This window comes from Sorex araneus, chromosome 2 (assembly GCF_027595985.1).
Source record: "Sorex araneus isolate mSorAra2 chromosome 2, mSorAra2.pri, whole genome shotgun sequence".
Lineage (NCBI taxonomy): Eukaryota > Metazoa > Chordata > Mammalia > Eulipotyphla > Soricidae > Sorex > Sorex araneus.
Genome location: NC_073303.1, coordinates 234,768,542 through 234,796,086, shown reverse-complemented (window position 1 = coordinate 234,796,086; position 27,545 = coordinate 234,768,542). Strand labels below are relative to the sequence as shown.

At 49.8% G+C, this 27,545-nt stretch overlaps 2 protein-coding genes across 2 annotated transcripts; both read left to right on the top strand.

The window, feature by feature from the left end:
- Positions 1 to 240: 240 nt before the first annotated feature.
- LOC101546918 (zinc finger protein 77-like) lies at positions 241 to 7,308 on the top strand. The gene is made up of 5 exons (XM_055127617.1): positions 241 to 369; positions 2,974 to 3,054; positions 4,966 to 5,092; positions 5,740 to 5,831; positions 6,090 to 7,308. Exons 2-5 carry the CDS (start codon positions 3,034 to 3,036, stop codon positions 7,074 to 7,076), a joined length of 1,227 nt encoding a protein of 408 aa, XP_054983592.1. The 5' UTR covers positions 241 to 369; positions 2,974 to 3,033; the 3' UTR covers positions 7,077 to 7,308.
- Positions 7,309 to 19,810: 12,502 nt separating this feature from the next.
- LOC105943282 (protein krueppel-like) lies at positions 19,811 to 20,266 on the top strand. Its single transcript, XM_012934512.1, has one exon. It carries the CDS (start codon positions 19,811 to 19,813, stop codon positions 20,264 to 20,266), a length of 456 nt encoding a protein of 151 aa, XP_012789966.1.
- The last annotated feature ends 7,279 nt before the right edge of the window (positions 20,267 to 27,545 follow it).

The window sequence follows — 27,545 nt, the reverse complement described above, 5'->3', positions numbered from 1 at the left end:
ATAAACTAATAATGTGCGTCCTGAGGCCCCGGGGACTCATCAGCACTGGGATTTGGTGGTCTCTGGAGGGACATTAGAGTGGAGCAATGGGCAGTGGGCGGAGCGTTTCCCAAGTCCCCGGGCCGGAAAGGGGCGTGATCACGTTATTGACCCGCCCATTTGGCGGGCGTGCCTTGGGCCCTTCTCGGGTGTGTCCTCTCTTCTGTCTTCCGCGGGCCGCATCCCGCGGGATTCTCCGGGTCCCCGGAACTGGAGCTTCTTAGCGTCCGGCTTCGCCGAGGGGAAGGATTTGACGGCTGCCCCTCCCCGCACTACCGGTTCCGGAGTCCTTGGCCGCGTGTACGGGCCAAAGAACAATGGGGAGGCAAGGTAGCGGGGCGGCCTAAAGGGGGCGCCCGGGACGGGGGTGGGGAGCGAGCTGGGGGCTTGCGCCTGGGAAATGGTGGCACGAGGGGCCACTGAGAGTGTTGCAGGAGCAGCCTGCAGTAACCGGCTCGGTGGATTCTCATCCCAAAGCCCAGCCCCAGCCGAGTTGTGGGGGCCGGAACGATAGTCCAGCGGGGAATGTCAGGGCCCACCTAGCTGGAAGAACTCCCGACCCCAGCGTGGGGCACCAGTCGGGGGAGAGGAGGAAATAACTGACCCAGGAAAAGGCAGCCAGTCCGGCGCTGGCCCTGCTGCAAAGTCCCTAGCTGCCCCGAGCCCCGCCAATAGGGAATCGGTCGGTTCACAGCTGGGTTTCCGGGTATGAAAGGGACTCGGAGCCGTGGGGGAGCTTCCTGGGGAGCCGCCCGGATCCGTCAGGTGTTTGGCGCGAAATAAAGCTCTGCCGAACTTTCACCTTGGTGTTGCACTCGTTCCTTAGATCATGGACCCTGACAGGGAAGGCGCCGGTCGACCCGGGTGTGATCCCGGCACCCCGTAGCGTCCCCGGAGACCAGCCACAAACTCCTGAGTAGAGCCAGGAATCGCCCTGAGCACCACCGGGTGTGGCCCCCAAACCTAACAACGCCCCCTATCCCCAGCTACAACCAGCCACTACAGTTCTTCTGTATTAATCACTTTTTAAATTTTGGCCTTTTAGATCACACCCAGCGATGCTCAGGGGTTGCTCCTGGCTCTGCACCCAGGAATTACTCCTGGTGGCCCTCAGGGGACCCTATGGGGTGCCAGGTATTGAACCCAGTGGGCTGTGTGCAAGGCAAACTCCCTACCCACTGTGCTCCTATCGCTCTGGCCCCTGTACTAATCGCTTTTAAAAATAAATAGGTATTTATGTCACATAGGAGTACATGTGAATATATCTCTGCAGGCTACAGCAGCTGAAGAAATAGCTTTTTTTTTTTCTTTTTGGGTCACACCCGGCGATGCACAGGGGTTACTCTTGGCTCATGCACTCAGGAATTACTCCTGGCAGTGCTCAGGGAACCATATAGGATGCTGGGAATCGAACCCGGGTCAGCCGCGAGCATGGCAAACGCCCTACCCGCTGTGCTATCGCTCCAGCCCCAATAGGAGCTTCTATAGCTGCGCTGGACCCTAGAATGCCATCACTTCCCCTCAACACTGCGGCCCTTGTCCAGTTACCAATGCACACGGGGCTCACAGCTTCCTCCTCTCATTCTCACACCACCACCCACTTTACACAGACCTCGGTTTCTAGAATCCCGTAGCCCCGCCCCTTTATTATTTCTGCTGTCTTTGATTGGCTCCATGGCAACCAGATCACATGTCCAATGGCCAATCACATCACGTATGTGTGTTGGACTCCCTCCTTGGCCCTCAGTTTATAACCCCCTTCCAGTCCTGGAGAGAACTACTTACCGTGCCTCTGCGTTCTGTAATCTTTTACTGGAACTGGGTGTTAAAACTTCTGATTCAAATCGTCGTCGCTTGTGGAATGAAAGTATGAAGAGGAGTTTCTCCTTCCTTTTTATTGCAGGGGTTGGGAGGGGGTCGGGACAAATACTCTGCAGTGCTCAGGGACCCCTGCGGGCTCAACCTTATCTAGCGGAATCATTCCTCTGGCATGAATCCTAACCTTTCTGGGCAGTTTGACCATAATTTTTTTTTTTTTTTTTTTTTTTTTTTTGCTTTTTGGGTCACACCCAGCGATGCTCAGGCGTTACTCCTGGCTTTGCACTCAGGAATTACTCCTGGCGGTGCTTGGGGGACCATATGGGATGCCGGGGATCGAACCCGGGTCGGCCGCGTGCAAGGCAAACGCCCTACCCGCTGTGCTATCGCTCCGGCCCCTTGACCATAATTTTTTTTTTGGCTTTTGGGGACACACCCAGTAATGCTTAGGGGTTACTCCTGGCTCTGCACTCAGGAATCACTCCTGACGGTGCTTGGGGGACCCTATGGGATGCTGGGGATTGAACCCGGCTCCGCTGCGTGCAAGGCAAACGCCCTCCCCGCTGTGCTCTCACTCAGGCCCCTGGCCATAATTTCTTTCTCCACTTCCTGATGAAACAGGACTCCAGCATTTTAGTAGCACTGAGTGTTCAAGCATGCCCAAGTATGCAGGCATAGTTGGTCACTTCAAGCTCAAATGTGTTGATTTCAAGCCTGGGAATATGAGTGTTAGGACTAGCACTAGGAACTCAAGCTTTGGTTGGTTTTTGTTTGCTTTTGGGGTCATGCTCAGCTATATTCAGGGGTTACTCCTTGAGCTGCTCAGGGGACCATATGGGATGCCAGGGATGAAACCTGGGTCAGCTGTGTGCAAGGCAAACGCCCTACCCACTGTACCATTGCTCTGGCCCCTAGGCTTTGTTTTTTTATTTGGGGGCCACACCCGGATGTGCTCAGGGCTTAGCCCTGGCTCTGTGCTCAAGAATCACTCCTGGTGGGACTCAGGGGACCCCATGGGGTGCTGGGGGTTCAACCCTGGTCTGCTGTGTGGGAGGCAAGCACCTTATTAGGTGTACTGTGGATCCAGTCCCTCATGCCTTGTTAATTTCCCTCCAGGTGTTTTCCCTAAAGAGCCTTTGGGACTTTCTCAGGAGAACACAGAAGCAGACAGGCAGGATGGTGACCAGTTGTCCTCAGGTAAGAAGAAAGCAGCACGACACATGTCCTCCTGTGTCTCCGCACCTGCCCACAGCTTTCTTGGCAGCTCTGACTCCACTTTACTTTTTTTTTTTTGGGGGGGGGGTGTTGGTGGTGTATGTGTCACACCCAGCAGTGCACAGGGGTTACTCCTGGCTCTGCACTCAGGAATTAGTCCTGGCGGTGCTCGGGGGACCATTCGGGATGCTGGGAATCAAACCTGGGTTAGCCAGATGCAAGGCCAACGCCCTACCCACTATGCTATCACTCCAGCCCCCAGATTCCACTTTCCAGAGAAACAAATTCACCTTGAGACTGCCCCTGTGGTGTTTCTTTCCACGGGGGACACTAAGGGATCCCTCACACCATCTCACCATCTCCTTGTTTCTGTCAGTATCTCCCCTGCTGTCTCTGCTGATGTGACTTCCCGATATATATATATATATATATATATATATATATTGCTTTTTGGGTCACACCCAGCATTCCACAGGGGTTACTCCTGGCTCTGCACTCAGGAATTAGTCCTGGCGGTGCTCGGGGGACCAGATGGGATGCTGGGAATCGAATCCGGGTCAGCCTCGAACAAGGCAAACGCCCTACCCACTGTGTTATCACTCCAGCCCCTCTTCCTGTTTTATTTTGCTGGCAGTATGACATAATCAAAGATGCAGATAAGCCTTTCTCAAAGAATGTTGTTTAACTTTTTTGTACATATGTGTTTTTGGACCACACCTGACTCTGAATTCAGTGATCACTCCTGGCTGGGCTCAGGAGACCTTATGGGATGCCTGGGATCAAGTCTGGGCTGACCACGTGCAAAGCAAGCGCCCTCCCTGCTGTACTATCACTCTGGCCCGAATCTTTATTTGTTTTGTTTTGGGGCCATACCTGAGATTACTTGTGGCCATGTTAGGGTCCAGAGTCGTCCATCGCTCAAAAGACAGAGGACGCACATGATAGTGCAAGTCACACAGCGAGGTTTCTTTCCAGCTAGCTGGGGTCCAAGTATCTGCTTGGCACAGTGGGTTTCAACAAGGACCCTGAATGCTAGAGTCAGCAATTTTTTTATACTTTCATTTTAGCAAGCATACATTACTTGGCAATTTTCTATTATCTATTGAGTACTTTTTTTTTTTTCCTTTTTGGGTCACACCTGGCAATGCTCAGGGGTTGCTCCTGGCTCTGCACTCAGGAATTACTCCTGACGCTGCCCAGGGAACCATATGGGATGCTGGGAATCGAACCTGGGTTGGCCGCATGCAAGGCAAATATGCCCTACTTGCTATGCTATTGCTCCAGCCCCACAGTACTTTTTTTTTTTTCTTTTTGGGTCACACCAGTGATGCACAGGGATTGCTCCTGGCACTGAACTCAGGAATTACTCCTGATGGTGCTCAGGGAACCATATGGGATGCTGGGAATCAAACCTGGGTCGGCTGCGTGCAAGTCAAACAAATGTCCTACCCACTGTGCTATCATTCCAGCCCCTAGAGTACATATTTTTGGCCCGCAACATCCAACCCACATCCTAACAGTTATGTTCCGGAGAGACCTAATCTTATTGTGGGGGAGGGGGCTAATCTAGTTGTGACAGCCCGGGACCTCCCACCCTTGTTTACCAGAAATGAGCTAGTACCTTGTTCCTGGAAGAGACCTAGGCCACCCAGAGGCCGCATGGCCTGTCATGGCAGTATTTCAGCTAAGCAGGCCCTACCAGCCGGGTTCAGGGGTGTCGCGGCTCAAACCCGGGTCAGCTGCATGCAAGGCCAGTGCCCTCCCAGCCATGCTATGAGTCTTGGCCCCAGTACAGGTGAACTCTGATTGAAATGCCACTGATCTCAATCCAACGTGTGTGTGTGTGTGTGTGTGTGTGTGTGTGTGTGTGTGTGTGTGTGTGTGATGCTTCAGGACATGGTGACCTTTGCCGATGTGGCTGTGAACTTCACCTTAGAGGAGTGGGCACTGCTGGACACTTCGCAGAGAAATCTCTACAGGGACGTGATGCTGGAGACGTGCCAGCACCTGAGGGCAGTTGGTGAGGACAGCCGTCACTCCTTTTGCCTTTCTGGTGACAGACGAGGGATGTTCTCAGCCTGTATCCCTGGGGGGTGATGTCCTAGAGAAACACAGGGACTAAGACAGACGCTTTTCCCACCTAAAGTCTCTTCAGCAGGAGTGGGGTCGTGGGTCGGGCCTTGTGACATAGTCGAAGGCACAGGTATGCGTTACTCAGAGAATTTTTTTAATATTTGTTTTAGGTAGTCTTCAGGGCTTACTCCTGGTTCTGTGTTCAGGAGCTATATCTGGCTGGGTTCACGGGACTATATAGGGTGCTGGGGATTGAACCTGGGTCAGCCATGTGCAGTGCATACACCCTCCCTGCAATACTATGGCTGTGGCCCAAAGATCTCACTTTTCTTTTGGTGGGGGGCTTCTTTGGGTCACACCCAGCAATGGTCAGGGGGTTACTCCTGACACTGCATTCAGGAGCAGGAATTAATCCTGGCAGTACTCGGGGGACTATATGGTATGCTGGAGATTGAACCCAAGTTAGCCACGTGCAAGGCAAATAAATGCCCTCCCGGCTATACTATCACTCCAGTCCCTCACACTTAAAAAAAAAACTCATTAAACAAACCTGTCCTTCATGTCCTTTCTCACATTTCTTGCTGTTTTTCTTAGAATGGGAACTGCAACTCAGAAACCAGCATTCACCATTTCATCAGATGAACTTTGGAAAGAAAACATCCCATAGGTTCCGGATAGAAAGCTCAGTAAGTGTGAACAGATATTTCTTGTTTTCCACATTACAGAAATGTTGACATTTTCTTTAGATAGAGAATGAACCCAAGAATTCCTTTTTCGATGGGGGCAGAGTTTGGGCTCAGGAATTACGCCTGGTGGTGCTTGGGGGGACCCACTGGGATGCCAGGGATTGAACCGGGTCATTTGCATGCAAGGCCAGCGCCTTCCTCACTGCCCTATCGATCCAGCCCCTCTTGGCCCAGTTTGAATACTTCTTTATTCTCCAGCAGGATGAGTGGGATGTCAATCGTGATGTGAAAGAGGAAAAAAATTTCAGGGGACAGTCCTGTACAAATCCACCAATCAGCACTCAGCATGAAAGCATCCTTCCTCCGAGTTGCTCCTCCACCAAGAAACCCTCCCTGCGGTCCACCGAATTTCGCTCAGGCGGCAGAACAGGGGCTGTAGGGAAGCTCCCTTACCCCGAAGAATGCAGAAAACACTCAAACGCTTTGTCAGGTCTGAGGACGTCCAGGCAAACCCGAAGTGAAGAAAAACTATCGGAATGCAAGGAATTCGGCAAACACTTGAAAAGTTCTTCAAACCTTCAGGGGAGCCCAGGTGCCCCCCACGGAGAGAAACCTCCCAAGTGCAAGGCGTGTGGGGAAGGCTCCGTGCCCCCCGAGGCTCTCACCGCAAAGAATCCCGAACGGGAGCAGCCAGCGGCCCCACCACACCCTGCTAAGCCCCACAGGGCCCGCTCCAGAGCCAAGTCCGAGTGTGACATCTGTGGGAAGGCCTATAAGTCCAGGTTCTACCTCCGTGTGCACGAGCAGACCCACACGGGGCCCAGACCCCACGAGTGCCACAAGTGTGGCTGGAGCTTCATGACACTGGCACACCTCAAGAGGCACATGCTGACCCACGACCGAAGGAAGCTCTATAAGTGCAAGGAGTGCGGGAAGCGGTTCGGAGCCACGTACATCAAGGAGCACCGGTACACGCACAGCGGGGAGCGGCCCCACGCGTGTGAGGAGTGTGGGAAACGGTTCAGGAAAGCGTCGCACCTGCGGGAGCACATCCAGAGCCACAGCGGGGAGCGGCCCCACACGTGCAAGGAGTGCGGGAAAGCCTTCGTCTCGCCCTCCATCCTGAAAAGGCACCTGAGGTCGCACAGCGGAGAGAAGCCCTACGGATGCAGGGACTGTGGCAAGTTCTTCACCCGATCCACACATCTTTCCCGCCACCGGAAGACCAAAGGCTGTGGCCTGTGACATGTGACCCAGAATCTCCTGTCTCCTTGGATAGCTTTGTGGCTTGTTTGTTTTTGTTCTGGGGCACACTCGGCGATGCTCAGGGCTGGCTCCCAGCTTCCATGTTCAGGGACCGTAGGACACGCCGGGGATGGAGCCCAGATGGAGCCCGCTGGGTTATGGCGCTGGCTCCTCGGATCTTGCTGTATGTGATTGAGCCCCTGCCGGAATAAAGCATGTTCTGTGTCATCCATGGGGAAATCTCAGGCCTGGTCTTCATATCATGAACAGGTGTGTTTATAATGACAAAAAACAAATGGATGTACATGAGACTGCAAGCTCTCCTTCAGTCCCCAAGGGTTTGTAATCACAGAAATTCATATTGAAGAGAAGATTTTAATTTTTTTAAATTTTATTTATTTATTTATTTGCTTTTTGGGGTCACACCCAGTTTGTCAGGGGTTACTTCTGGTTCTACACTCAGGAATTACTGCTAGCAGTGCTGGGGGACCATATGGAATGCCAGGGATCGAACCCAGGTGGGCTGTGTGCAAAGCAAATGTCCTACCCGCTGTTTGTCACTCCAGCCCCTGAGAGATGCTTTTTAGCCTAACTCTTCAGCCTAACTTTTTTTTTTTCTTTTTGGGTCACACCCGGCAATGCACAGTGATTACTCCTGGCTTTGCACTCAAGAATTACTCCTGGTGGTGCTCAGGGGATCACATGGGATGCTGAGAATCGAACCCGGGTCGGCTGCGTGCAGGGCAAATGCCCTACCTGCTGTGCTATCGCTTCAGCCTCCTGAAAGATGCTTCTTAAATACGACAGATATCTGAAAGTTTTCCTAGTTCTTCCACTTGTGACAGCTGCCCCGGAGAGGAGATTTTTATTGCTGTTTATTTGTTTGGTTGTGGCCCATACCCCAAGTGCTCAGGGCTTACTCATGGCTCTGCATTCAGGGATCACTCCTGGTGGGATTTGGGGGACCATATGGGGGTGACAGGGATCACTTCTGGGTCAGTGGTGTTGAGGGCAAGTGCCTTACTCACTTTCTTATCACTCTGGCCCCTAACAGAGGAGCCTTTTATTGATTTATTTGTTTATTTTAGGCCATACCTGGTGATGCTCAGGGTTTATTCCTGGCTCTGTGCTCAGGGATCACTCCTGCTGGTGCTCAGGGGACCTTGTGGATGCCAGCGATCAAACTTGGGTAGGCCACTTGCAAGGCAAGTTTAGTATCACTCTGGCCTGAGAGATGCTTTTTTAAGACTAATTTATTTTGCCAAGTAGGTCACATCTGGTGATGTTCAGGGGTTGCTTCTGGATCTGAACTCAGAAATTACTTCTGGGCGGCCAGAGCAATAGTACATCGGGTAGCGTGTTTGCCTTGCATATGGCCAACCCGGGTTCGATTCCCAGCATCCCATATGGTCCCCTGAGCACCGCCAGGAGTGATTCCTGAGTGCAAAGCCAGGAGTAATCCCTGAATATCCCCGGGGGTGACCCAAAAAGCAAAATAATAATAATAATAATAAAGAAATAAATTACTTTGGCACTGCTCAGGGGACCGTATGGGATGCCGGGATCAAACCTAGGTGGGTCACAGGCAATGCAAAGCAAATGCCCTACCCACTGTACTGTCACTCCAGCCCCGGCTTACGTATTTTTGTCTTTATTTTTGGCTTGCTTATTTGGTTGGTTTTTGTCTTGGGCCCGTACCTTGTGGTTCTCAGGGCTTACATCTGGCGTTAGGCTCAGGGATCACACGTTAGGTTCAGGAGACCCTGTAGGGTGCCAGAGATCAAACCAGGGTTGGCCATGTGTTAAGCAAGTGCCTTCCTGCTGTATTATCATTTTGGCCTCTGATTTCCATTTTTTTTCTTCTTAAGCTTTGTCGTTATGGTTTTGGTTTGTTGGGGGTGGGGGGAGGCACATCCTGCTTTGCTCAGGGATCACTCCTGGTCTTGTAATAACAAATAAGAAGCTGTGTATAATGAGAATTATTAAACTGCCATAAAAAGAAAAGGTGATGGGGACTGAGAAACTGAAATTGACCCGTTAAACAAGAGAAGGGAGAGAGAAGCATTCCTTTAGGACCCCAGTTAACCGTGTTAAGGTCCTGCCAGTCCACCAGATTGATGGGAGCACAGTGGTTCCGCCAGATTTATGGGAGTGCCCAGGAGATGGTACCTGAAGGCCGCACCAAAATGGGTGGGGCTGGAGTGACAGCACAGTGGGTAGGGCGTTTGCCTTGCATTTGGGCGATCCGGGTTCGATTCCCAGCATCCCATATTGTCCCCTGAGCACCACCAGGAGTAATTCCTGAGTGCATAAGGCAGAAGTAACCCCTGTGCAACACCAGGTGTGACCCAAAAAGCAAAAAAAAAAGAAAAAAAAATGGCCAAGAGATACTGATGCTGACTATTTATCTTTGAACACCTGAAGGCCATACCATGTAAGAACGATGCATTGATTGTTTTTTTTTCTTGCTTATTATTTCTGTATTTTCTGTATACAGAAGATCTTCTGTATCTTCTGTACTTAGACTGTAGCTCACCTTTAGAGAATAAAAGGGAGACCCTCTCAGCAAATGGGGCTACAAGTCTCTCTCCTGACTTGACGTCCTCAGCGCAGAGCGTCTAATAAATTCACTTATTCTATCCTGAACTGTCTCTTTCTCTGTTCACTTTTGGCTCACGCCTGCACAAGTTTTGCTGAGGGGACCCTCAGCACTGCCAAAGCTGGAATGTGAGTCAGCAGATGCTGGTCTAGCGCTTTATTTTCACGCTTTCTCTCTCTCTCTGCCTTGAAGAGATGAGACACAATAAGCAATGGCAACATCATGACAGGCAGCAAAATAAGAAAAATCAACAGTGGGTAGGGCGTTTGCCTTGCACTCGGCCAACCCAGGTTCGATTCCCAGCATCCCATTTGGTCCCCTGAGCACCACAGGAGTAATTCCTGAGTGCAAAGCCAGGAGTAACCCCTATGCAACCTTGGGTGTGACCAAAAAAAAAAAATTCGGTTTGGCCTCAGGTTCAGTTCCTGGAACTGAAACAGTTTCTATTACGCCCCCCTCCCACCCAAATGAAACTTCGAAGAAACAAGTCAACCATAAAGTCTTTGGGCCCAGCACCCAGCAAGTGGGCTCAACCAATTACCATGTGCCGTTTCAGCAATGACAGTGCCAGTCTTTTGTTAACTGCAAAGAATGAGTAGCTTATGTAACCATATGCTGTCTAATGCCCTCTGAAATTGGAGCCAGGGTCCTTGTCCTGAGGCCGATGTGTTGGTGGGGACTTGGACCCTAGTTCCAGCTAGGAATAAAATTCCTAGCTTTTGCATCACGAGAGTGCTCTCCTGATCCTGATTTCCGGCACAACAGCCATTCACTTTCACAACTCACTAAAAGAATTGAAAAATGACTGAAATGGCCAGAGTGAAGGCTGCTTTGAGTTTGCAAGCTCCGGGTTCAATAAACCCCATATTTCGTGGTGCCCTGAGCTCTTCGAGAGATGTGGTGCCGCAGAAAACTTGGGTCAGGAGCCTGAGAGGTGGTGACCAGGTTAAGGGGGGTCTGCAAGAGGCCAGACCCGGGTTTCATACCAGGCACTGTAAAGTCACCTGGTCCCTGAGCACCACCAGGTTTGGCCCTAAAACAAAACACGCAGTATAGGTGCAGTAAGACAAAACAAAACAAATCAAAACAAAAAAAAACGAGTTGACTGGAGCTTTTGTTTGGGGGTTTCTATTTATTCTGTTTTGCTCTTGGGGTCACACCCGGCTCTGCACTGGAGGATCACTCCTGGCAGGCATGGAGCACCATACAGGGTGCCAGGGACTGAACCTGGGTCAGCCCCATGCAAGGCAAACGCACTCCCTGTTCCACTCTCTCCAGGCCCCCTGCTGCTGGGCGCCAAACCAGCTGCACTGGAGTTTGGAAACCTGAGTCAGCACTGTGGTCCACGGTGGGCGGAGCCTCGGGCCCTGGAGGCCCGCCCCGGAAGCAGAAATGATGCCCAAACCATGCGACTTTGTTTCGGTGGCAACCTTGTGGAACCCATGGACTGAGATCCTCTTCGAACTGGTAGGTGAGGCTCCCTGCCGGGGTCGCCCTGGGTTAGACGGGGCCTTTGATTTTATTTATTTTGATGGTGATTGAGCCACTCCCGAGATGCTCAGGGCTGACACCTGGCTCTGTGCACTCAAGGGTGACTCCCAGTAGGGGCTTGGGAGACCCTGTGGGGTGTCGGGGATCGAACCCGCGGCGGCCGCGAGCAAGGCCAGCTCTCTCGCTGCTGTACTAGGGCGCCCTCCTCAGCCCCCACTTTTTTTTTTTTTTTTTTGCTTTTTGGGTCACACCCAGCTATGCTCAGGGCTTATTCCTGGCTTTGCACTCAGGAATTACTCTTGGCGGTGCTTGGGGGACCATATGGGATGCCGGGAATCGAACCCGGGTCGGCCGCATGCAAGGCAAACGCCCTACCCGCTGTGCTATCGCTCCGGCCCCCCCAGCCCCCACTTTTATCTTTTGGTGTTTTGGAGCTCTTCTTGGTACTACCTCGGACTCTGCTCCCGGTTGCCCCTCAGTGAACCCATTGGGTGTTGGGGATACAACTGTTATGCAAAGCCCCTGGATTAGAGTTATAGTGGCGGGTTCAGGGGATCCCTCCTGGCACGGCTCTGGAGACCTATGGGGATGTCGGGCATAAACACATTTCGGTTGAGTGCAAGGCATGAGCGCTGCCCACTGTACTGTCTTTCTGGCCTGCCGAGTCCCGGGATTGATTGGGCTTCCCTGCAGAGTCATCCCGGCCCCATCCTCTCCCTCCTGGGCCAGCCAGGTTTATCCCCCAAACCTGCCAGGTCCCTGTGGTTCTAATTCTAATCTTCCCACAAAACCGTGGCTTTTATTCAGGAGGAGAGTTTCTGCTTGGATTGTCACGGGGCTCAAGCCCAGTGCCCTGCGCGGCAGGGACAAGGGGAACCTGCACTTCCAGAGGTGAGGAGCCTGGGTGGGCCCGGCCCCCTGGGCTGTTCCTTTGAGATCTGCTCAGGCCTCACCCTTGTTCCTTGAATGTAACACGTAAATGGGAAGATAATCAAACTAATTGTGGGATTAGTGTATAGTACATTCTCTATACATATGGTGATTGATATAAAATTAGCCTTCCAAAGAAAGATAAAAACAGGGGCTGGAGAGACAGTTCAGCAGATAGGCTCTTGGCTTGTACGCAGCTGATCAGGGTTTGATCCCCAGCATCTCAGAGTTTGTGGAGCACCACCAGGAGTGATTCCTGAGTGAAGAACCAGGAGTAACTCCTGAGCACTACTGGATGGGGGCTCCTCCAAAAAAGGTAAAAAGAATTAACTATATCCTTTAATTGATTTTTCTTTTTCTTTTTCCTTTTTTTTTTTTTTCCCACACCTGGCTGTGCTCAGGGCTTACTCCTGGCTCTGCACTTAGGGATCACACTTGGTGGAGCTCTGGGGACCATCTGGGGACCATATGGGGCCCTGGGAATCAAACCTGGGTGAGCTGCATGCAAGGCAAGAGAGCCCTGCCCACTGTTCTCTGTCTGGTGCAAGATTGTTTCATTTTAGGGGCTGGAGCAATAGCACAGCGGGGAGGGTGTTTGCCTTGCACTCGGCCGACCCGGGTTCGATTCCCAGCACCCCATATGGTCCCCTGAGCACTGCCAGGGGTAATTCCTGAGTGCAGAGCCAGGAGTAACCCCTGTGCATCACCGGGTGTGACCCAAAAACCAAAAAAAAGAAAAACAATTGTTTCATTTTAAACATTTTAACATGTTTTATCTGTGCACAATTGTTTGTTTTTGCTTTTTTTTTTTTTTTTTTGCTTATTTTGGGTCACACCCGGCAATGCACAGGGGTTACTCCTGGCTCTGCACTCAGGAATTACCCCTGGCAGTGCTCAGGGAACCATATGGGATGCTGGGAATTGAACCCCGGTCAGCCGCGTGCAAGGCAAACGCCCTACCCGCTGTGCTATCGCTCCAGCCCCTGTTTTTGCTTTTCAAGTCACACCCAGCCATGCTCAGTGGTTATTCCTGGCTCTGCCCTTAGGAATTGCTCTTGGGGGACCATTTGCGATGGGGGGGTAGGGCATTTTCAAACCTGGATTGAACACCAGCTGTCTGCGTGCAAGGCAAATGCCCTACCTGCGGTACTATTGCTCCAGCCCCTGCATAGATAATTTTATGGCGAGGTACTTGATAATGAAAAAATTGGAGAGAAATTGCATTTTTGAGTTCTTGATAATGCAGTGCTTTTTATTCTATTTATGTGTTTTGGGGGGGCTACCCCCAGCAGTGCTCAGGACTTGCTCCTGGCTCTGCGCATGGATTGCTCCCCCTGGTGCTTATGTGGCGCCAGGAGTGGAATGAGGGTTGTGTCTCCGCCCAGCATGCAGGCTTGAAGGTCACCCAGACAAAGTTGAACATTTGGGTGTTTCTCATTCAGTTTTATGGTGATTGTGTTTCTGCCATTTCTCGTGTTGCTGGTCTCACCCTGTGTGCAGTGACCTGGAGCTGAGTGCTGGGTGCTGTGGGGTTCCAACTAGAGTCTGGGATCCGCCTCAGCATGCTTCCAGAACCTACTGATTTATTTACTTATATTTTGGCTTTTTTGGTCATACTCCGCGATGCTTAGAGTTTACTCCTGGCAGTGCTTGGGGGACCATATGGGATGCCAGGGATCAGGAAATCGGGCCCCCCCCCACACACACACACACACTCACTGGCTGTCCTATAACTCCTGCCCCAGGAAGCTCCTTTTTTTAATGTGCAAATGGGCAATGTCTTTTCCAACAAATATTTGTCACAAGAACAGCCCCTGGGGGGTACAGAGAGATGGTGGGGGGGGGGGCATTTGTCTTGTACACTTGCAGATTCCCTTTCAATCTCAGTATACAGGGTCCCCAGAGCACCATTGGGAGTAATTCCTGAGTGCAGAGCCAGGAGTAAGCCCTGCAGGTGTGGCCCCAAATAATAATAGCCCCTGGGCCATAGTGCTAATGGGTGTTTACCTTGCAGGCAGGGGACCTGGGTTTGATCCCCTGCACTCCATATAGTCCCCTGAGCCTGCCAGCCAGGAGTGACCCCTGAGCACAGAGCCAGGAGTTAAACCCTGTAGGGTGTGGCCCCCAAATTAAGAAACAAGAAACCCCTGGGGTCTGAGAAATAGTCCAGCTGCTCTGGGCACTTGCCTTAGCAGAGCTCAGCAAGGAGAAGCCCACAGAACTGCTGGGCGCGGCCTCAAAATGAAAACAAAGGAAAACGATTACTGGGAATCCTAAAGAACAATGTTAGAGGGGCTGGAGCAATAGCACAGTGGGGTAGGGCATTTGCCTTGCACAAGGCCTACCTGGGTTTGTTTCCCAGCATCCCATAGGTCCCCTGTGCATCTCCGGGTGTGACCCAAAAAGAAAAAAAAAAGAACAATGTTAGATTTGGGGGAGGGGGGGTGCAGCACACCATGCAGTGCTCAGGGGCTACTCCTGGCCCTGCACTCAGTAGTTGCTCCTGGCGATGGTCCAGGCACCCTATGGGGTGACCGGGATCAAATCTGGGTAGAGGCATTTGACTCAATCCCACATGTGTTTGATGACATAGAACGAGGTGAAGTTCTGTGAAGTGACTGAAATTTGCCCAAGTGGAGTGGGCATGCCTGGACACCTCTCAGAGGGACCTCTGCAGGAACGTGATGCTGGAGACACCCCAGCACTTCAGGACAGTAGGCGAGGCTGCGCTTTTTTTTTTTTTTTTTTTTTTTGCGTCACACCTGGCGATGCACAGGGGTTACTCCTGGCTCATGCACTCAGGAATCACCCCTAGCGGTGCTCAGGGGACCATATGGGATGCTGGGAATCAAACCCGGGTGGGCCACGTGCAAAGCAAATGCCCTACCCACTGTGCTATCGCTCCAGCCCCGAGGCTGCACTTTCACGAGAGGAACAACTGTGGTTCTGGTGGACAGCGCAGGGGGTCAGCTACTGGTGGCACAGTGGACGAGAAGTCACTGTCTCTGAAATGATATTAACAGCTTCTACTAGACCGATAGTGTTTGGACCAGGGGAAGAGAAAGAGCCCCAAGCACCTATCAGGAGCAGCTGAGCTTCATGCTTTCCTGAGAGCCACTGGGAGTGACTCTTGAATCCCTGCAGAAAAGGCTCAAATGGTTTACAAAACAAGACAAGACTTAGCCAGAAGGTTCCAACTTTTAAAATACATGTTTCTACAGATATGCCTTTCCCTATAGGTGCATGCATGGACTCTTAGGTTGAAACCCACCATGATCTCTTGTTGGAACAAGAAGGTTTGACAGCAGAGCGGGGAATTCTCCAAGGTGAGTGAGTCTATAAAAATCCCTGGTGAATGTTGGGGAGGTACGTTCAGAATAATAATAATGAGATCAGATACAGGTTCTTTCTGAAGAGCCTCCATTCACCCATTCACTGTGCTTTCTCTGCAGTCTACTTTTAAATCAAAACCTAAATGATGTTGATATGTATTATCAAAGCTTATGGGTTTTGTTTGGCGGGGGGGAGGTGGCCTGTTGGGCCACACCAGGAAGTACTCAGTTTCTCCCTGGCTTTGTGCTCAGGGATCAGTCTTGGCAGTGCTTGGGGGCCCCTCTATGCCAGGGATCAAACCTGTACCGCCATGTGTGAGGCAAGCTCCTTACCTGCTGTGTTATCTCTTTGGCCCCTCAAAGCTAAAGGTTTTATGGAGCCAGGGCAATAATACATGGGTAGGGCATTTGCGCTGCACGCAGCTGACATGGGTTTAATTCCTGGCACCCTAAACAGTCCCCCAAGCAGAGCCCGGAGTAGGCCCTGACCCTCACCAGGTGTGTTAGGGTCTGGAGTCAATAATTTCCCCCTCCAAAATGCATAAACAGTCCAGCCAGTAACGCAAACCACAAGCAGAGTTTATTCAAGCCAGCTACCTGGGGTCAAGCTCTCAGGCGCGCAGGCCAAAGCAAGACAAGGTAAAAGCTGCAAGTTTTATAGTCAATGCTTACATCTGCTTACATCATAGCCCATCCTTAATGAATTTTAATAAAAACATAAGTGAAAATGCAAGTTTCATGACTCAGAGGAAAAAATAATTTCAAGTAATACAAACAAGCAGTTACAGATAGGTGATCTAGACATGTTTTCAGAACATTCTGGCGGCTGCTCACCCTGCTTGCATCTGGGTGGCTTCTGTAGACAGCCAATAACAGTTATAAACTATTTGCCAAGGCTGAGTTTTCAGTCCACATGACCTTCCCTCACAAATATGGGGGAGGAGAGAAACAGGGTTTTGTTTGTTTGTTTGGTTTTGGTTTTCTTTTCTTTTTGGGTCACACCCAGCGATGCCCAGGGATTACTCCTGGCTCTGCACTCAGGAATTACTCCTGGCGATGCTTGGGGACCATATGGGATGCTGGGAATCGAACCCTGGTCAGCCGTGTGCAAGGCAAACACCCTACCCGCTGTGCTATCACTCCAGCCCCAGATGCGGGGTTTTAAGAAAAAAGATTTAAGTAAAACAAGGCATGGGGCAGGAGTCAGGCTAGGTGGAGTCGCACCTGCCTGCTCCGTGTCCAACAATTGTGGCCCCAAAACAAACCAAAAAAGCTAAAGTTCTTACCGAAACAAATTCAGACATTTTCTGCTTTTTGGATGTTCACATTCAATTTAGAAACAATATAGATGAATTTCACTGTTGTTATTTCTTTCTTTTTTTCTTTCTTTCTTTTTTTTTTTTTTCCTTTTTGGGTCACTCACCAGTTACTCCTGACTTATGCATTCAGGAATTACTCCTGGTGGTGCTCAGGGAACCATATGGAATTCTGGGAATCAAACCCGGGTCTGCTGTGTGCAAGGCAAACCCTTTACCCATTGTGCTATCGCTCCAGCCCCTCACTGTTGCCATTTCTTATAAGCCATACAATTGAATTTCTTATTTGCTAAAAGGAGCATTTCTTTTTGGCAGAACCTTATATTTCACATTTTTTGTTTTTTTCCAGAAGTGGAACTGCAGTTTCACACAATTAAACAGATTCAATTTGGAAAGAGAACATCCAAGCAGAAAAAGGTAAGATGTGTAAGTTGTTTCGTGTTGCAAATATCTTGAGCTCCATGTTCGTTGGACTTGAGCATGATCAGTAGTAACTAGTCAAGATTAATTTCAGTCGTCCTAGAAGGGACAGTGTCCTGTCTCTGGCAAGAAATTTTTCTTTCTTTCTTTCTTTCTTTCTTTCTTTCTTTCTTTCTTTCTTTCTTTCTTTCTTTCTTTCTTTCTTTCTTTCTTTCTTTCTTTTTCATTTTGGTCACACCCGGGAATGCACAGGGGTTACTCCTGGCTCTGCACTCAGAATTATTCCTGGCGGTACTTGGGGGACCATATGGGATGCTGGGAATCGTACCTGGGTGGTCGCACGCAAGACAAACACCCTACCCACTGTACATATGGCTCCAGATCCTCTGTCAAGAAATTCTGATAACGATGGATTTCAGAAATGTCCATTTCAGAAATGTTTCAGAGCTTAAAACTTGAGCTGGGGAAATAGTCAGAAGGATCCAGGCTGAAGCAATAGTACAGCAGGGAGGGCATTTGCCTTGCACAAGGCTGACCCAGGTTCGATCCCTGGCATTTCATAGGGTTCCCCGAGCACTGCCAGGAGTGATTCCTGAGTGCAGAGCCAGGAGTTACCCCCAGCATTGCTGGGTGTGACCAAAAAAGACCCTCCCCTCCAAAAAAAGGGGGGGGGTCCCTGCATATGTTTTCCATCTGGGAGAGCAGGGACTCTGTCCCTAGCAATACACCAGTGGTAAACACTGAGTCCTGCTGGATATGACAAAAAAAAGGGAACAGAATAATTTTGTTTGAAATTTTATTTTAACCCCACAGTTGAGAATTTTTCATAGTAGAGTTGTTTCAGGTATTCAGTGAGCAAGGACCAACCTCAACACTGGTGTGACATTCTCTCCACCAGTGTCCCCATATACCCAGGCTGGCAACCCCAGCCTACCACCTTAGCTGGCATCCAAGTCACTGTCAACAGAATGACATTTTGTTTGTTTACTTTTGGACCATACCTGGTGGTGCTGAGGAGTTACTCCTGGTTCTGTGCTCAGGAATCATTTCTAGGGTGATCAGGGGGAAATATGGGGTAGTGCGAATTGAACCCGGGTCAGCTGTGTACAAGGCAAGTGCTCTATGTGCTGTACTATTGTTTTGACCCAACAGAATAAATTTAAAAAACAAAAATAAACTTGTGCTTCAGAATGCTCAGGGGAACTCTTTCCTACGTAGAAAACCAAACCATGAGTTGATTCTCTTTCCTTTGCGGCCAAAGTTGGCAGTGCTCAGGACTTACCCCTGCCTCTTGACCCAGTGATCACCTCTGACAGGCCTTGAGGGACTCTAGGGGGTGCCAGGACCTCAACCCCAGGTGGGTTGCGTGTAAAACAAGCATCCTACCCACTGAGCACTCCAGCCACACAAACAGCAGCTTTTACCGAATGAATCCTTAAGATTAAAGATGGTCCAGGAAAAGTATACTGTCATTCGATGTGGGAGACTTGTAAGGGGAAGGATTATGTGGCTGAGATGGTAAAGATCAGTTGCATTCCCATCTCCCCGCCCCTATGGGGCTCTGGACCCACGAGTTGCCTCCGGCCACTATTTAAGCTCATTAACGGCCTTGATGCAGAGACACACAAAAGAATCTCAGAAGCCAGCAGCTCACTGCAGAGATTTATCCAGACCCGAATTATCTAAAGTTTTAGATTTATAGGAACCTTGTGACTGCAAGCTGCATGACATCCTATGTTATTTATAGCGGGCACTACTAATAAATTATCTAGCATCTGCCTATTCGGTTTAAGAGGTGTTGGGAAATTCAGAATAATGGTGGTGGGACTGGTGTCGAAATATTGAATGTAATCCATTATTGTGAACAACTTTATGAAAAAAAAAGATAAATAAGGATCAAAATGGGGGGACTGGAGTGATAACACAGTGGGTAGGGCATTTGCCTTGCACACGGCCGACCCAGGTTCGATTCCCAGCATCCCATATGATTCTTTGAGCACTTCCAGGAGTAATTCCCGAGCACAGAGCCAGGAGTAACCCCTGTGCATCGCCAGGTGTGACCCAAAAAGCAAAACAAAAACAAAAAAATCAAAATGAGGCAAAAAAAAATATCAGTTGTGCTATCTTCTTTCCGGCTGTCTTCTTTCCGATTTGATGCTTACTTTACTCTTCACCAGGGACATGTCCACAGTGAAGGGAATATTGGTCGCTACACGCATCACAAGAGCGTCTTCAGGACCCCGTCACCTGCAGCTGTCCCCAGGAGTGCGGGGAAGGGGACTCTCCTGGCAGGAACCAGCGGTGGACAAACATCCCCACCGGAAAACCATGACGAAGCCCACTGAACAGGCTGCAGCGACATCTGCCTTGACTGGTGAGGGAGACGGAAGGGGTTCAACAAGTGCCTCGGCTTCCTGTGGTCACACCCAGTGCCACGCTTCCACAAACCCTTCCGAATGTCAGGAGCCAGGAGCGACACATTCCCTGCATCATAGCAATTCCATCCCGGCCCTCCCGGGGAAGGATCCAGACAAAGGTGAGAAATCCTCCCCGCCAACCTCCCACCAGCCCGCCCGGAACCCGGAGACCCGTCTCTGTGACCAGTGTGGGAAGTGCTTCCCGACCAGGATACGCCTCAACCTGCACATGCGCTCGCACAGCACCGTGAAGCCCTTCAAGTGCGAGGCGTGTGGGAAGGGCTTCAAGCGCTCCTGCCACCTCGTGGAGCACGAACGCATCCACCGAGGCGTGAAGCCACACCACTGCAAGGAATGCGGGAAGGACTTCACCTGCCTCTCCAACCTCAAGCGGCACCTGCAGACCCACAGCGGCCAGCGGCCCTTCGAGTGCCCCGAGTGCGGGAAAAGCTTCATCCAGGCCTCAAATCTCAGCTATCACCTGAAAATGCACAGGGACCAGTGGCCTCACTGGTGCCCCAAATGTAGCTGTCGCTTCCGGATCACCGCTCAGCTAAGGGATCACCTGCGGACGCACAGCGGTGACAAACCCTACCTGTGCGCGGAGTGCGGGAGAACCTACTTTCGGGCCTCTAGCTTCAGCACCCACATGAAAACGCATGATGAAGAGAGACTCCAGAACTGAACGTGGGGAGGCGCGAAGGGGTGGCACAGGTGTGAGCACAGGGCGGGATCCACCCCGCGGAGAGAATGAATGTGGGAAACGCTTCATTCAGTCTGCGAGTTTTTTTTCCCTTAGCAAATCGATCTTTTCAAACACACACCCACTTTTCAGGAGCAACTAAATGTTGTTTATATGTATTATCAAAGCTAAAGGATTTTTTTTGGGGGGGGTACAGGGAGGGGGGTGTTGGGCCATACCTGGAATTGCTCAGTTTCTCCCAGGCTTTGTGCTCAGGAATTACTCTTGGCAGTGCTTGGGGGCCCATCTGTGCCAGGGATCAAACCTGTGTCACCATGTGGGGCAAGCGCTTGGGCTCCTCAAAGCTATAGGTTTTATGGGGCCAGGGCAATAATACAACAGGCAGAGCATTTATGTTGTGCACAGCTGACATGAGTTTGATTCCTGGCACCCGTACGGTCCCGAGTAGAGCCAGGAGTAAGCCCTGATCCCAGGATCAGCTCTGGAAAGACTTGAGCGGCACTAGTGGCTTTCCCATCTCACCCAGGTTAGTTCAGGCCCTTGGACCAAGTCTCCATTTATCTTGCCTTTGGCCATTTGTTGCTCTCTTACTATGTTTCTTTATATCCTCCATAGTACAGAGATCATTCCAGATATGTTCCTTTTCCTGGCTGGCTTCACTTGCATGATACTCTCTAGTCCATCCATGAAGCAGCAAATTATGTGCTTTTTTTTTTTTAAGCTAAGTTGGGTATAGATGCCACAATTTCTCTATCCATTCATTTTGTTTGTTTGGGGGCCACACCCATCAGTGCTCAGGATTTACTCCTGACTCTGCACTCAGGGATTACTCCTGTAGTGCTCAGGGGACCAGGGGGATGCCGGGGATTGAACCTGGGTCAGCTGCTTGTAAGACAAGTTCCCTACCCATTGTTCTATCCCTCTGACCCCCTCTTCCCATTTTTTTGATGGGGTTGATTGTTAAGTTTTACATGTGCTCATGTATATATTAGCTCTTAAAAAAACTAGAAGAAATTGAGTTTCTATGTGACCCAGCAATACCACTTCTTGGAATATATCCCGGGGATGAAAAAAAAGCACAGAAATGACATCTGTACTTGTATGTTTATTGCAGCACCATTCACAACAGCCAGAATCTGGAAACAACCCAAGTGCCCGAGAATAGATGCTGATTAAAGAAACTTTGGTACATCTACACAGGGGAATACTATGCAGCTGTTAGGAAAGATGAAGTCAAGAAATTTGCTTATAAATGGATGGATGGACATAGAGAGTATCATGCTGAGTGAAATGAGTCAGAAAGAGAGGGACAGACACAGAATGACTGCACTCATAATATATGAGATTTGGGGGCTGGAGAGATAGCACAGCGGTAGGGCGTTTGCCTTGCACTCGGCCAACCCGGGTTCAAATCCCAGCATCCCATATGGTCCCCTGAGCACGGCAAGGGATAATTCCTGAGTGCAGAGCCAGGAGTGACCCCTGTGCATCGCCAGGTGTGATCCAAAAAGCAAAAAAAAATAATAATAATAATAATATATGAGATTAACACCCAAGGACAGAGATAAGGGCCAGGAGGATTACTCCACAGTTTGGAAGCCTGCCTCATCTGGTGTGGAAAAGGCAGTTGAGATGGTGAAGGAATCACTAAGTCAATGATTGGAGAGATCGCTTGGGATGGGAGGTATGGCCTGAAAGTAAACTAAGGACCAAACATGATGGCCTCTTAGTATCTGTATTGTAAACCATAGTTCCCAAAGTAGAGAGAGAGTAAGAAGGAAGGTGCCTGTGAGAGGGAGTGGGGTGGAGTGGGGGGGGGGGCGGGAGGGATGCTGGGAACATCATTGGTGGAAAATGTGCACTGGTGGAAGGATGGGTGTTTGTATGACTAAAAATCATGAAAGCTTTGTAACTATCTCATGGTAAGTCAAAAAAAAATTTTATTAAAAAATAAATATATTTGCATACTGTTTATGAGATGAGTGGTGGTCAAATATTTTCACCCAGTCTGTGAGATGTCTTTAATAGAAGCAAAAATAAATATACAAGGGGCTGGAGCAATAGCACAGTGGGTAGGGCATTTGCCTTGCACGCAGCCAACCCAGGTTCAATTCCTAGCATCCCATCTGATTCCTGAGTGCAGAGCCAGGAGTAACCCCTGTATATCACCAGTTGTGACCCAAAAAGCAAAAATAAATAAATAAACAAGACTATGTCAAACCAAGAAGTTTCTTCACCCCACAAGAAACAAATAGAATAGAAAGTCCTCAAATCTTAACTGCTATGTAAAAAGGCATACTTGAGAGAAACAAAATATTTAGCATGAAGTGTATGAAAGACTACACACCGTTTTGTTGTTTTTTCACATCAAAAAACAAATGCAAACCCACAGTGGAGAGACACACCGTGAATGAAAGGAACTCGGCAAAGTTTGCACTTGTCCTCCTGCTTTATCTGCCAACTGAGAATTCACACTGGAGATACTTTACATGTGATAAATACAGAAAATACTAACTTCATATTGTGCATTTTAGATCTCTTACTCAATGTACATCAAAGATCACAGTGGAGAAACACCTTGTAATTCCTTGAGGGAAAGGCCTCATACATACTATACAAGCTAAGAGAAACATGGGAACACTCAGTTTGAGCAAGGGTTTTGAAAATATTCAGCTAGTCCTCAAATCTTCAGGAGGAAAACTCACAAGGAGAATGAATATCCCTTTCATAGGGACAAATGTCAGGTTTTATTTTGGCTTCACATCTTGTAAATTATGGAACCTACACTGGAGAATAGCCTTTTTAAATTTTCTTTTTTTTGGGTGTGGGGGCAGAGGGAGGTTGGGCAAGCTCTGGGGACCCTATGGAGCTATTGCTCCAGCCCCTTGTATATTTTTGCTTCTATTCTAGGAATTGAACCCGGATCTGCCGTGTACAAAGCAAGTGCCCTACCCACTGTAGTAGCTCCAGACTGAGAAAAGCCTTTTCAGTGTGATGTATGCAGAAAAACATTACAGAAGCCTGTATCCATAGTTCATTGTATTCAGAATCAATTTTTTTAAATTAATGATTCAATGGGCAGAGCAATAGCACAGCCAGTAAGGCGTTTGCTTTGCACACGGCTGACCCGGGTTCAATTCCTCCATCCCTCTTGGAGAGCCTGGCAAGCTACCAAGAGTATCCCACCTGCACGGCAGAGCATGACAAGTTCCCTGTGGTGTATTCGATATGCCAAAAACAGTAACAAGTCTCACAATGGAGACGTTACTGGTGCCCACTCGAGCAAATCGATGAACAATGGGATGACAGTGCTACAGTGCTACAATAATTCAATAAAAAAATGTATGTGGGGGCTGGTGCAATAGCAGAGCAGGTAGGGCATTTGCCTTGCATGCAGCCGACCCAGGTTTGATTCCCAGCATCCCATAGGGTCCCCGAGCACCGCCAGGAGTAATTCTTGAGTGCAGAGCCAGGAGTAATCTCTGAGCATTGCTGGCTGTGACCCAAAATGCAAAAAAAGTATGTGAAACTGCAGGAAAGTCTTCACAAATGAATTCATAGTGAATAAGATTGTGGAAAGTCTTAATTCCTCCAAATCGCTAGTTTTGTATATATATATATATATATATATATATATATATATAAACTATTAAATTACTTTTAATCTTTTAATCTTCTGGAAGAATTACTACTACTGGGATGATTTTAAAATTTATTCTTGAGGGGGCTGGAGCGATAGCAGGGCGTTTGCCTTGCACGTGGCCAACCAGGGTTTGATTCCCAGCATTCCATATGGTCACCCAAGCACCGCCAGGAGTGAGTGCAGAGCCAGGAGTAACCCCTGAGCACCGCTGGGTGTAACCCCCCCCAAAAAAGAAAAAAAATTATTCTTGAAAGTTCTACAAGAATGGCTCAAGCGGACAGAGGAGAGAACTAAAGCACATGCTTTGCACTAGAAAGTTTTGGATTCTGGGTTCAGAAAGTTTCTGCTGTTCTGGGGCTGGAGCGATAGCACAGCAGGTTGGGCGTTTGCCTTGCATGCGGCCGACCCGGGTTCGATCCCTGGCATCCCATAGGGTCCCCTGAGCACCGCCAGAAGTAATTCCTGAGTGCAGAGCCAGGAGTAACCCCTGTGCATCGCCAGGTGTGACCCAAAAAGCAAAAAAAAAAAAAAAAAAAAACAGAAAGTTTCTGTTGTGCCCCCAGAGCACTGCTGGGGGCACAAAAGAAATTGGGTCTGTGGCCCTAAAACCAAAACAATCTAAAAGTCAGCTGTGTCTTGTGTGTGTGTGTGTGTGTGTGTGTGTGTGTGTGTGTGTGTGTGTGTGTGTGTGAAGCAAGATAATTTTTTGTTTCAGACCACACCCGTGCATAGGTCTCGGTTCTGGATCTGTGCTCAGGGATCATTCCTGGCAGACTCTGGACCATATGCGATGCCAAGGATGAGCCTAGGCCAGATGCCTGCAAGGAAAAAATCCTACGCATTGTAGTACTATTGCTCTGACCCCAAAGCAAGATCATTTTTATTAAAATGGGTGAGAGCAATAGTACAGCGGGTAGGATGTTTGCCTTGAATGCTGCCTAACCAGGGCATTCCATAGGATTCCCTGAGCACTGCCAGGAGTGATTCCTGAGTGCAGAGCCAGGAGTAACCCCCGAGCATTGCCTGGTGGTATCCAAAAAGCAAAAAAAAAAAAAAAAAAAGACCGAAACTCAGCCGACCTAAGGTTGGGTGTGACCGCCCCGCAAATGAAACAAAAAAAAAAATCATTGAAATTTATTTAGAAAGAGACATGAGGGGAGTGAAGGAAAAGGACGAGAGGGCTTCTCCAGAGTGGAAAAAGCAAAGCAATAGGATGAAGCAAAGCTTTGAGGATGAACACAGGCTTGAAGAGCAGACCTGGAAAGTGCCTCCCATTGAGGGAGGCTTGGGTGGGGTGTGGGGTGTTGGGGGATGGTGGGAGGGAAACAGGGGACATTGGTGGTGGTGTTAAGACCAGGGAAGGGAGTTTTGCTCGCACGTTGACCAGACTAGATGCGAGGATGCAAATGCAAGGCTAGCTCGAGCTAGGGTCAGAGTCTCATCTAACACCGTGGAGTCTAGGTTTGGTTACATAACAGCATTCTCCCAGGAACTAACAGTATGTTTCCAATTTTGGTCCCAGTCCTGTCCCATTACTTGTTTCCACTGGCCACCTCTACCTGGCTGAGCGCCACTGTCGATGCTCTCTATTCTGATAGGCTGTTGCCCAAGAGTCGGTTTATCTGTCCAGGTTGATATCATTTTCTGAGAAGTCGGAACTTTCTGATAGGGGAAACGGAAATTTAGGTCCGCCAAGTTTGGGTTTTTGTTGTTTGTTTGTTTTTTGCTTTCTGGATCCCACCCAGCAATGCTCAGGGGTTGCTCCTGGATCTACATTCAGGAATCACTCCTGGCAGTGCTCAGGGAACCATATATGATGCTGGGAATCAAACCCGGGTTCGCCGTGTGCAAGAGAAACTCCCTACCCACTGTGCTATGACTCCAGCCCCGAGTTTCGGTCTTAGGTGGAAAATGTACACAAGTGGAGGTAGGGGTGCTGGATCATTGTGTGACTGAAACCCGATTATGAACAGCTTTGTGGTGATCTATCTCACGAATATTCAATTTAAAAAAAACTAAAAAAAGGTAATGTGGAGCTCATGCCCAATTCAATCAGCTTAATCAATGACTGAATAAATAGCAGTACACCTACCGTCACCCCGTTACTCATCGATTTGTTCGAGCGGGCACCAGTAACATCTCTCATTGTGAGACTTGTTACTGTTTTTGGCATATCCAATATGCCACGGGTAGCTTGCCAGGCTCTGCTGTGCGGGCGGGATACTCTTGGTAGCTTGCCGGGCTCTCCGAGAGGGACGGAGGAATTGAACATGGGTCGGCCTCGTGAAAGGCGAACACCCTACTGCTGTGCTATCGCTCCAGCAGTACACTTAAATTTATTTATTTATTATTTATTTATTTTTTGCTTTTTGGGTCACACCTGGCTCTGCACAGGGGTTACTCCTGGCTCTGCACTCAGGAATCATCCCTGGCGGCGCTCAGGGGACCATATGTGACGCTGGGAATCGAACCCGGGTTGGCCGCGTGCAAGGCAAACGCCCTACCCGCTGTGCTATCACTCCAGCCCCAGTACACTTAAATTTAAAAAAATTTAAAAAGCAAGAGGGACGAGCTATAGAGCAGCGGGTAGGGCATTTGTCTTGTATGCGGCCAACCAAGACTTAATCCCCAGCATCCCTTAATCCCCTGAGCACCGCCAGGAGTGATTCCTGAGTGCTGAGCCCAGAGGAACCCCTGAGCATTTCTGGGTGTGACTCAAAAATAAATAAATAAATAAATAAAGAGCAGGCCTGGGTTCTATGTTTACAGTTTCGAAATCCATCATATAAAAAACCCTCTTCCGGAAACTGACATGTGGGCCCGACAGCCCCGCCCCCTGACCTGACAGGAAGCGGAAGTGATGTCACTGGTCAGGTGCCAGGCGAGCTGCGCTGACTGGCGGCTATTGGTTGGTCATGCTCGCTAGTGCGACTACACGAGGCGCAGGTGCGGGCAGTCCGGGCACCTCAGGGTGGAGCCCCGAATCGCACTGGGTCCCCCTGCTCAGTGGCGCGGCGACAAGGCTCTTTGCCCCACCGTCTACACCCGCGCGGGGTGAGTTCAGATCCACCGCCCATTCCTTTGTTCGGAAGGTGAATTCCTGAGTACCGGGGCAGCGCGGGGACCTGGGGGGCAGCTTCGGGGCGGGGGCGGGGCGGTGGTAGTGGGCGAAGGTTCCAGAATGTGGAAGGCATGTCCCTTGGGCGTCTCAGTGTCGGTCGTTGTGTGACGAGCAAGCTCGTAACCTGAAGAATATTCGGCCATCCCGGCGCATCGGGAACCGTCTGGACTCTCGCTGCCCCCCCCCTCCCCCCCCGAAGATGCTGGAGCCTGCGGGAGACGCGGGTTCTCGGCCATCGGACAGGGTCTTGGACAGTCCCCGCCACCACCGGTGACTCCGATTCTTTTCCTTTTTCATTTTGCTGTCAGCCGCCAAATGCCTGAAAGAAAAACAGGGCATTGTTCATGGTCGTTCATGCCAGGAGATTCGTTGTTTCGGCGGCGGGGGGGGGGAATATTTTCAGGGCTGGAGTGATAGCACAGCGGGTAGGGGTTTGCCTTGCACGCGGCCAACCCGGGTTCAATTCCCAGCATCCCCTGTGGTCCCCCGAGCTCCAC